Below are 11738 nucleotides of genomic sequence, written 5' to 3'. Positions count from 1 at the left end.
GCAAAATTTTAAAAGATGCTTGCATTTTGAAGACTACTGTATGATTCATAACCAAGATGGAATGCAGTCTAACAAAGGAGGAACACAGTCTAATGATGTATGTTTAATAATTTTTCTTCAGAGCTGTCATCAGATTTTGACATGAGCTTCATCTGGGGAACATTGGCGGACTACAGTATCGTCAACATGGACAGAGACCTTCAGGCTTTCACACTTACTTTCTGGATGGAAAGCACTGACTACATTAATGCAGGGACTGTGTTTTCCTACGCCACCCTAGATGAAGTGGGAAATGTCACTGATAATACACTAACACTAACTGACTACAACAGCTTTAAGCTTCACGTCAACAATGAAGAAGTGTATACTACCCTAAGCCCAAATGATGGAGAATGGCACCATATTGCAGTAACATGGTCGAATACAGGTAAATTAAGGCTTTAATTTTATATGTAATCATTAAATTGATTGAATAGGAAGAGTGATGCATTAATAATGATATACAGAATATGATTTAAAGCTCTAGTGTTAATGTCCTGCGGAGCCCATATATATATGGGTTGCACATACAGTACCATCTATATAGTGCCCTGTATATGTACGATTTGGGGGTGTTTCTCGTGCAACGCATCACACCGCAGCGAAACGCAACGAATGCGGAAGTAACTACGCCACCGCGGGCCAAAAAAAGTCAAGGGTCTGTGACCTGATTAAGACATGAAATTATTTGAAAATATTATGTAAAAATTGCCAGCAGGACAAGGGTTTAAAAAATTTTCACCTTGTTTGCAGATGGTGGCTGGAAAGCTTACCAGGACGGGAGTCTTGTTGGTAACGGTACCGCATTACAAACTGGATACGTCATTCCCGGTGGTGGAAAACTCGTCATCGGTCAAGAACAAGATGACTTCGGAGGAAGATTTGGGCCTGATGAAGTGTTTATTGGTAGCATAAGTAGGTAGGTTGCCAAACTATAAGGTTTATTGCTATGCCATTATGAATGAAGGGAGGGACACCAATATGGCCCTTACAAAAAGAGTTATTGAATACATATGTTAAGAATGACAATGATACAATGTATGGAGTGACCACGCATGATAATCTTTTTTTTTATTTCTGGTGTGCTAAAAAGAGAAATTTAATATCGTGTTGCATTATTAATTTTTTTGCAGGTTAAACTTATGGGACTATGAGCTTTCAGAGGAGGCAATCTACACTCTGGCAAGTAACTGTCACAACAAGACTGGGAATGTCAAGGCATGGCCTGACTTCATTGCTGGCCTGAAAGGAAGAGTCAAGATGAGCAACTCCTCTTCCTTCTGCGATGGTAAAGTTTCATTTTTAATGCTTGCCTGGTAATTCCAAAAGCACATCAAAATATGCAGTTAACTATTATATTTCAATGGAATGTTCTTATCACTTTTTAATTCCGTGATTGACTGACCTTATGAGCACAGTACTTCAATATTTATAATGATTGGCTTAACCCCCATATGATGCATAGGTATTCACGCGTGTTTTCTGTGTTGTTTTGAAAAAAAGTGCTATTCAATATGATTTATTTACGTTTGCAACCATTAATGATACATATTTTTCAAAAATGATACTAAAGCATTTCCAACATTACGATCAGTATTTTTTCTCAAGCTTAACTTGTCTCATGCTTTTGCACATCTAATACTACTGATAGTGATCTACAGAATTGCATTCGGGTTGTTAACTTCAATGTGCAAATTTGCACCAAATAGGTCTGGATGACTGCTCGGTAGATTTCTGTAGCAACGGGGGTACTTGTATTGACAAAGTCAATAGTTCCTCCTGTGACTGTCCAACTGGCTACCATGGTGACTTGTGTGAAGTGATGATTCCCGGCTGCCACCCCAACCCATGCCAGAATGGGAAATGTGTGTACAACAAGGAGCAAAATATGACAGACTGTGTTTGCAACCCTGGATTTACAGGTAAATAGCTTCAATATCAAGTACATGTATATCCTTTTAGTACTGCATTAGTCAAAGCTATCAACAAAATTAGTATTATTAAAAAAAAAACACAATTTGTCTATCTTCATGTCCCAAGTAAATCATGTCCATACATGTGAAACACGGAGAATCATTTCCTTTCAATCAAGAGAAATGAGTGTTGAAATAATTTGCATGACGACTGTTTAAAAAGGTACATTTTGTAATGCATGCACACAGTAATCAGGAACTGTCTTCTGAATACAGGTGATTTGGTAAGAAATATCTATACACATGGTTTGAGTCAACGTTGCAGACATATCTGATCTAAATGTTGACCTCTTACTTTTAAGGGGAAACGTGTGAGATGACTATCGACTACTGCACCCCTAACCCATGTTTGAATGGAGGAATATGTCATGATCATGACCACAGCGGAAACAACTTTCAGTGCAGCTGTCGACATGGGTTCACTGGCCATCTTTGTGAAATAGGTACCGTAACGGTCCCGTTGTTTTATAACTGCGGGTCTAAGAAATCAAAATTATCATTTAAAGTTGTTATCTTTAGCTGCTTTTATGGCTTTGTGGTTGGCTTAGTATGTGGACAAAATTAACCAGTTTAAAGTTTGAATAGCTTAAACAAAAAAAACGCTTTAGAATATCATCAACTAGAGGCTCTCTATGGTACAGCTGAAACAGACCTTTCATTTGTCACATCTCATGCTCCGGACATATTCAGGTCAAAGTCTTGTTTGAAGTCGTTAAACACCATTTGGTTTTATTTGTATTAGCTGTCACCTGTTCACCACCACCTGCTCAAGAACACACATCTATTCAACCTTTAAACCCTAACTATGCTGTGGGATCACTAATAACATATTCATGTGCTGCTGGCTATGAACTTCTTGGCCCACACGTGCATACATGTGCACACGATGGAGAATGGAGTGGGCAAGAAACCATATGTGCAGGTAATTTTCGGAGGATTTAATACTGATCCCTTTCACCATATTATAATACTAATCGCTTTTACTGTATTGTATTTTAATATAATAACTATGGGTGCTGGTAAACTTCATGTTATTTTGTCTGCGTCTGTATGCTTGTGTAGTTAACTTGAATATATAAACCACATTTTCATACATGTTTTCTTTTAATTCAGATATAGATGAATGCAAGACAAACCATCACAACTGTGATCAGCAATGCTGGAACATTGGTGGTAGCTTCTATTGCGCATGTGACCCTGGCTACACTTTGACACCAGACAACAGAACTTGTATAGGTAATTGACTTCCTTCTCACATGTCTTACTATTAGTGACTATCATACAGTAAGAAATACAAACACTGAAGATACATACAAACTATCATACATAAGCAGTAAAAACACTGAAGATAATCAAAATTAATACTGTTAAAAATAATGCTGGAAATAAATAAATAAGTAAGATATTTAGTCATTTACAATTACAACGACTTCGTTACCAAACATTAAAGAAATGCCAATAACATAGCGTTTCTTTTAGGACAATTTCAACCGATATTCAGGATAAGTAAAATGGAGTCAGGCACACAAACATGATAATGAGTAGTGTTAAACAAAATGAACTTAAAAAAAGACAAATCACAAAATCAAGGCCAGGATTACATTACTATTCAAAACTTTCGTATTGTGGGTCAACTAAACAAACAGAATGTTTAATTTAGAAAAGGACTTCATAAATTTATTTACATAACGCAAGCTATATTATATATAACAACCACTGATTCAAAGTTTATACAATAGCCACATTCAATATCTAAAATTAACATGCGCCATTAACGAAATCTTTGCAATACACAGATATGGATGAATGCTCTTTGCCAGAGCTCTTTGGCATCAATGGTGGATGTGATCATGACTGTCATAATACACCAGGCAGCTTTTTCTGCACTTGTGACGATGGATACCAAAAATCAGTGACTGGTGGCAGATGTATTGGTAAGTATTGGTTCATTTCAGAAATTTTTGTATGATGGCTTAGTAACATGAATTTAATTATGGGTTTGTTTGACTTAGAATATTTGTTTTGTATACAAAGAAAAAGCACCTAGAAGTGAGTTCAAGAGTTGTTCTTTATCTTCCAGACATGGATGAATGTATCACCAACAATACATGCAGCCAACTCTGCCTTAACCATGCTGGAGGGTACTCCTGCGAATGTGAGGCAGGGTATCAGCTACAGGGGGATGGGGAATCTTGTGAAGGTACGTTTTGCTTGCTATTATTTAAGCTAAAGTTTTTTTTTAAATCCAGCAACATTAGCCCATAAGAGATGTTTATGTAACCCAACATCATGAATTCGTCTGTTATAAGACCCATATAAAATTATGCTTCAAATTCCAAAATACCATCTAAGGATGATAAGATAGCCAATCAATAAATATAAGAAAGCAACAAATCAATGAATTTGTTATCGTCTTATAAAATTATACCAGCTAGTGTTGTATGGTGGCAATTTTAACACATAATGGCATGTGCAGCCATATATACATATACATATACATATACATATATATACACATGTTTAAAAGGATGTGTAACATAATAATTAATTTTAGAACATTTTCTGCAACAGCTGTTCAGTGTCTAGCACCTATGCAGCTACAAAATGGGAATGTCTCCATCACTCAGGCTTCTCCAGGGACATACCAATATGGTGACACAGCTTCCATCACTTGTAAATCTGGTTACAAGCTTGTTGGTTCCCCTGTGATCACATGTGATGAAACTGGCCAGTGGAGCAACACTTACACCTACTGTAAAGGTAATGACAATTTTCACTTCTTGACATTTAAATTCATGATAAGATATTCATGTTCGATAGGTAAATCTTCAAGCTCATTAAGAAAATTTTAGTTTTTTTGTTTTAATGTGCGTTGTGCAAAGTGGTGGGAAATTTTCTGAACACAAGAACTCACTCCAAAAAAACTTTGATTAAGTCCAAGTGCATTAATTGAGGAAAAATGTCACCCCAATGTCATTTTTGTTAATTTGCCAAACAATCTGCCCGCTGCCCGTGTCCCTCCCCCTTCCGGTCAGTCCCCTCTCACTTCCGCCCACCACGGCCCGGACACATGTGCTCCCGCCGTCACCCCTGACACTTGGACAGAGCTAGGCGAGGACGCACACGTGGCCTCGCTCCCCCCTCTATTCTCAGTTTTTTCGTTTCTTTATTCACGTTTGCGGTTTGCGATGACTAAACCGAAAGCCTGTACAGTCTGCAGGCTGCCAGTGAAGGGGCATGATGGTCCTTACGGCCCCGGGAAGTGCGGCGTGACCCTCTCGTCACCACCAGACGCCTCGGACAGCGACGCGGACAGGCGCCGTGCTGACAGGGCCTGGCGGTCTCTGCAGAAGCTCCGGCGGGAGAGCCGAATCAAAGACCTGGCGAAGGGTCTCTGGTCAGAGGTGAGCGACGGGGAACAGGCAACTGTACGTGACCTCCGTGAAGACAAGGTCTTGGCCAGACGTGTCGAGCAGACTTTGGACGAGATCTTCGGCAAAAAGAAATCGCCAGCGTCATCCAAGAAACAGGTCCGGATCCCGTCAGACGACGACAACCTCTCGCGGTCGAGCTCTTCTTCTCCGGTGGCTCACAACTCTCGCCGCCCCCTCGTAACCTCCTCGTCGGAAGACAGAGCGAAGGCCCGTCGCCACAGTTCCCGGCACCGCGTCTATTCTTCGTCGGCCAACAAGGCCAAGGCTGACCGCCCCACTACCAGAAGCCGACGGAAAGGCAACAGGTCACGCCGATACCGTGCCACCGACTCGGACAGTTTGTCGGTTTCGTCTTTGTCGCCGCGCAGGTCCCGCCGCCGAGGTAAGGGCAAGAAGAGTGGCCGCAATAAGACTATCAATGATTGTGTTTCGGGCTTTGCTAAAGTGGACTGGCCAAATCATCACGTGCACTTCCCCGGCAAGGGTAAGAAAGGCGATGGTTGTGTCACGTTCGATGATTTGTCGACACCTATGTTCACGTATGGATATGTCAAAAACCTCCTCGAGAAGAAACGGGTCGAGGGATCCCTCAAGGTTAAACTCCAACATCTCGCTGATTTGATGTTTGATGCTGCGTACTACGAATGGGAAGTCGTGCGGGAAACACATGCCGCCGTCCTGTACTCGATGGAGAACGGCACGTTAACCTGGGCAGACAAAGACGCCATCGACGAAACCCGAGAACGCCATTACCGCACTCAGGCTGGGGCAACCCGAGCTCCTCCCACACCCCGGGGTCCGACGCGCTTCCCACGCCATCACAACATGGCGCGCTACTGCGAGGCGTATCAGCATGGGAACTGCCAGCGAGGGTCGGAGCATTGGGATCAGCGTTGGGGTCAAGTAAAGCATGTGTGCTGCATGTGCCTGCTTGTCAGGCACGTAGAGGTAGCGCATCCGAAGATCGAGTGTCCACACGCGAGGACCTTTCGCTCCGCCCCCGGTGGTCAGCCTGGTCGAGGTGCCAGTTTCCCTTCACAGCCGGGTGCCACTGGCACCGGGGGAGAACACTATTGAGTTGTTTCGCGCTGTTGAAGCGACATGATGCACATTTTTAAAGCTAAAAAATAATACCGAAATACCCTTATGATTAATGGGGAAAGGGAAATTGTGTAATATAATTATATATATAAAATTATAAACCATATTGATTTGCACGATAACCAATAATTAAAAGCCATTTTTGCTAACCATAAATCTGCATGTCAATGTATTTCAGAAATACTCTGTCCCTTGGTTGGCAACATAGAGAATGGCCAAGTCACCATCGATACACAGCATATTGGAGGCACTGCCCAACTCACCTGTAATGCTGGATACATTCTTTTTGGCCATCCTACATTGTCCTGTCTGCAAGAGGGGGTCTGGAGCCATCCTACACCTTACTGTATAGGTAAGGTTCAAATGGAACTAAAAGAGCAGCATTAGCTGGTTAATGCAACATTTTCCACCCATATAACTACCCGCTTCAATGACAAAATGATAACGACATTAGTTCTAAAATAGACCAATCTAGAACTTTATCCCAAAAATTAAGGAATTCCTAATTTAGGAATTTATGCATTTAAAAGTAGACTTTTTAAAGACCCATTCGTCTAGGAAATGTTTTTTCCAAAGACAATTCTCAATAAACCACACCATCTCTCATACAAATGTTGTTGTCATGTCCCATTGTCCATGACAAATGGTTATTTTGCAGCACTAATTCATCTGATGCATTTTAATTGGGAATACCTGCAGTCCTATCCTTGAACTACTCTCCAAGCAGAGGTTGGTGGGGGAAGATCGTCACCGTTTTATATAAGCCTCGTTTTTTTTTGTCGCGTCTTCTGCAGGTTCTCTTCTGCCACATATAAAATCCAATCCTATCTACAACAAACTAATGAAAATGTTGATTAAAATAATGAAGATTTGGTTACATTTTAGATAACTCTTACAGTGCTAGCATAATCTATCCATTGTTTCCTGTTAATGAACTGCACTTATTTTAAATAACAAACCAGCTAGTAATTTCAAAAGAAACATAACCTTATTTGCAAGGGTTGAATCTAAAAAGAAAACGTGTGTGTTTTACAGAGTACGACTGTGTACCACCTTCTCCACCAGCTAATGGTGAAATTATCGGCAGACAGTACACAACCGGGAGTCGAGTGAGAGTGCAGTGCAAAGATGGCTTTGTAACAACCGAGAGTGCAGTTCTCATTTGCCAGGATGACCATACCTGGTCAGCCCCTGTCCCTGACTGCCACTCTGTAAATACTACCGCCAGTCAGGCTAGCTTTAAGTAGTAACATAGTCCTCTTTTGTTTGTGTATGCATGGTTAAAGCATCGTCATTCTACTGTAGCATGACTACTTCCATGCATACTTGTTTGCGGTGTTGCTTTTGCGTTTTTTTTAGTAGAATAGTCTTGGATTTTAATTTTTACAAAATTTGTTTTTGATTGCTTTCTTGCAAAATATACATACTTATATACTTACAAGTAGTCGCATGACAGCATTTTCACTTCGAATGTGTAGGTATTAATGTATTGCCCATAATAAAACAAGCAAGCAAACACGAACTGCATTGCTTGATTATTGTCCAAAGATAGCTGTACATTATTAGATTACCATTAGAAGAATGTTAAGAACTAAAAGAATAGGAATGTAAAGTCAAGCAGCATGATAATTTGAGGCAGTTTTATTAAATACTTCTCTTATAGTTTCAAGCTAGATGACATTATGTAATGCATTACATCAATGTACAACTGTACCCAGTACTCTTGTAAGTCAAACACCATGTGAATTCGCCTGAGAACAGCAAGTAATGACTACATAGCTAAAAGTACGTTCAATCATTATTAAATGGCAACTGTGGTTAAATGCTGTCGTAAGCTTTGAAAGTTGAATAAAAATATGTTATTTGGCTCAAATGTGACATGTCTTATGTGATTTTTTAAAGGAGCTCTACTACAGACTCTAATATAGATGGGGGAAGGCGGGTGGTATTATTAGTATTCATAATATTATACGAAGCTGACTTGAATAGTTCAAATTATTCGAGTTTGAATTTATAAAAAAAGTTTTATGATGGATTTTGATGAATTCATGGAAATGAAAACAAACCGCACTCCCCTCCCTCTTACCATGCATGATCCAGTAAAATAAAGGCCGTGCACCTTTTTATGAGGCCTACCATTGCTACCTTAATCCTATGGTTTGCCTAAAAGACACAGTTGATCATCCTGTTACTTTCCACATGTATAGGCTGACTATTATTCTGACTATTATTATAGATGTAATAAATACTTCCTGAATGTTCAATTCAGAGTAGCCGACCTTAGCCTGTGTTTACACTATCTCTCCACAGCTAAAGTTACTAGTACTTCATACCACATATAGGCCATAGGCAGTTAAAATCATTACTATATTTTAATTGATTGGTTTGAGGAGCAACAAGAAAATTATATGGCCGGCAGCCATACATTAACACTAGTATTGTGCTCTAGAAAAAATCGTTAATTTTTCTGAAAAAAAAACCTACATTTTGTTTGGCATTCTAATGAAATTTAGTGGAATTGGAATTAAAATGCTACTGAATTACTAGCTGTGTTATATTTTGAGCAAGAAAAAGTATGGGCGATTCCGAAAACTTATATTATAGATAAGGTATACCCCAAGCGTTTTCAAAATCCGTATCTGCAGACTGTCTTTAAGGTCGACAGGTCTATATAAAAATGTAAAATACTAAAACAACCCTCAGTAGAAATTCTTCAATCAATAATTGTATTTGTAAGGTAAATTTCGTACCTCCAAATTTTCGGTGTCGACTGTACACCTTGATCACGGAGTGACCTAGTCTCGCTAGAGCACGAGACTCGGTCGAGACTTGTGTAGATCTTCTGGCCTCCCCCACCTCCTAACCCCTACTCGGCATGGAGACGGGGTAAGGAGTGATACGCCACATGTCTAAGTCTTAAACACCAGACTCGGACGTACTTCCTTGAATTGAAACTATAGGCAATCTTTGATAGATTGCCCGAAATATTCGCATATTTAAACGACTTTAAGTTGTTGACTAACATCATCTTTTTTCCGTTACTTCTAATTAGTCTCAAAAATATATGCAAAAAATTACAATATCTATTACATAGTTAAAGGCCAGCAACAACGGTATAGGCAGTAGCTTGTGTCCTTGATAACTTTATTTGTTCAAACATTACAGGCATGGCAAAAAATAGAATAGAGCATCTCCTATGACCAAATGAGTTTCTATAAGGTACATTATCTATCGGTTGTGTCTCTTAATAATAAAAAAAGCAGAGCAATTCTTAACAAGGTGTTTAAACAGATGGCAGGTATCCATAAGGTTCATGATATGTTGTAACTTTTTTGACGTTTTGTAGTTAGTAACTGTTACGGAACTTACGAATGACAAATAAATCACCTGATACATTTAGTAATTTCATAAGTATATCAATACAATGAATTTGGGGTGCTGATATAATCATGCATCATTAACCAAATTATTGCCAAGTGTGATCTTGCCCATACAATATAAAATTAACACACTGCTAAAAAGCCTTCTTGGAAACAATGTCCAGGTACTGCAAGATAAATGTATTCAGATATACTGCCATTGCAAATAACATAACACATATGCAATCATATTATAGCATTATTCATTCTTTTACTTATTGCTTCGCAAAAACATAACAATCTAATTGTTTTTTCTTCCATCCTGCTGGAACAAGTTAAAGATCTTCATTGAAAAAAAAAGGAATTCGTTGAATGTCATGAGGCAGAAGAATTGGCAACTAACTAGTCCCTGTACACAATATTCAATACTTGTGTCTCATCTTTCAAAGCAAAAAGCAGTCGTTTAACGACCATGTCTTTCAAACACACTTAGACACACAGACCAAGACACACGGAGACCTACCACACACAGCTTAAACACTACCATGACACGAATTACAGATCCACACACACCACTACTACACCATTAGTTCACCACTACAAACACACACCGTCAAATACCACAACACTAACACTAAACCACCAACACCATACAACACACAAAGACACACTAATACATCTTGGGAGTGAAATTGTCGCTACTTTATAACCCACCCACTGACAAAAGCGTAATGTACCAAGTTTGGCATTTTTCTATTGTTCTTTCCAGGGCTATTGCAGCAATGAACTTTAATTGCTTGTAGCCCACTTCTAAATTTCTCAGCAAGGAAACGTTTTTGTAACTTGTGTATGTCGGATGCACAAACTCTCAGTCAAACATTCTCGAATCCGTGCAAAAAAGGGCCGTAAAGATCATAAACTGGAACAGTAGTACCTCGTCGGCAACTCTACTGCCCACTCTACAACACAGGCGAGAAGCGGGAGCAGTAAAACTCATTGACCAGATGCGTGCCTGTGATCACCCTCTGCACAACACGATCACCAGCAACAGGACAGTAAACGGGAAGGACACTACGAACCAGTAACCACATAACACTGCCGGCATGCAAAACGGAACGTGTACGTCGGTCATTCCTGTTCCATGCACCCTCTTATACCATCAGACTGTATAGTAATGTATTATTAGAGACTGTTTCCTTCCAACACAAACTGCTTTACTATTTTCAGTTCAACGAATATATGGCTTCCTGTAGACTATAACGATTTTAGAAGAAAATAAAAATATGAATATTATTCATGTTTTAAATCCTTTAATATATAGCTGTTTTAATTGTATGATTGATTTTAAAGATATCATATGTAAATTAGCATAATACTTCGTAATGCTTATAAAGTCATTGTCATTGTTTTGGAATCGCTATGCACATTACCCTTCTTTTTCTTCCGGAATTCCATACTCAATCTCACAACAGGATTTTTTTACAGCTAAAGCTTCTTCCCCAGAACTAACATCACTATAAAAAGCGTCATTAACTAATGGAAAAACCTTAACCTTTTAAAGTCTAAGGTAAATAAAACCATTAGGGTACATTACTGTAACCCCAAAAGGAGGTTTCTTATGAGATTTGTTTTGTGGCGATAAGTTGAAGTAACACACACAAACATACACACACACACACACACACACACACAACAAACAAAACACACACACACACACACACACACACACACACACACACACACACACACACACAAGCATACACATACTTACACACACAGAGACACACTCAAACACGTTCACAAACACACACGCGCACACACGTATATTTAAA

General features: G+C 39.3%; 1 protein-coding gene across 1 annotated transcript; it reads left to right on the top strand.

Annotated features, from left to right (window-relative positions):
• The first annotated feature begins 793 nt into the window (after positions 1-793).
• On the top strand, positions 794-8297 carry LOC109472808 (fibropellin-1-like). Its single transcript, XM_019772672.1, has 11 exons — positions 794-958; positions 1173-1327; positions 1749-1961; positions 2315-2455; positions 2755-2934; positions 3126-3248; positions 3809-3946; positions 4093-4212; positions 4584-4772; positions 6726-6899; positions 7583-8297. Exons 2-11 carry the CDS (start codon positions 1300-1302, stop codon positions 7792-7794), a joined length of 1518 nt encoding a protein of 505 aa, XP_019628231.1. The 5' UTR covers positions 794-958; positions 1173-1299; the 3' UTR covers positions 7795-8297.
• The last annotated feature ends 3441 nt before the right edge of the window (positions 8298-11738 follow it).

The sequence above is a fragment of the Branchiostoma belcheri genome, unplaced genomic scaffold (assembly GCF_001625305.1).
Source record: "Branchiostoma belcheri isolate BF01 breed outbred unplaced genomic scaffold, Haploidv18h27 scaffold283, whole genome shotgun sequence".
Classification (NCBI taxonomy): Eukaryota; Metazoa; Chordata; class Leptocardii; order Amphioxiformes; family Branchiostomatidae; genus Branchiostoma; species Branchiostoma belcheri.
Note: the sequence above shows the minus strand (reverse complement) of the source record. Positions and strands in the feature narration are given on the sequence as shown.

Excerpts from the sequence above, each read along its gene's own strand:
- LOC109472808 (XM_019772672.1), top strand. The coding sequence starts at position 1,300 with ATGAGCAACTCCTCTTCCTTCTGCGATG. Across the intron at positions 1,962-2,314 it reads TTGCAACCCTGGATTTACAG|GGGAAACGTGTGAGATGACT; the intron begins GTAAATAGCTTC and ends CTTACTTTTAAG. Across the intron at positions 3,249-3,808 it reads AGACAACAGAACTTGTATAG|ATATGGATGAATGCTCTTTG; the intron begins GTAATTGACTTC and ends TGCAATACACAG.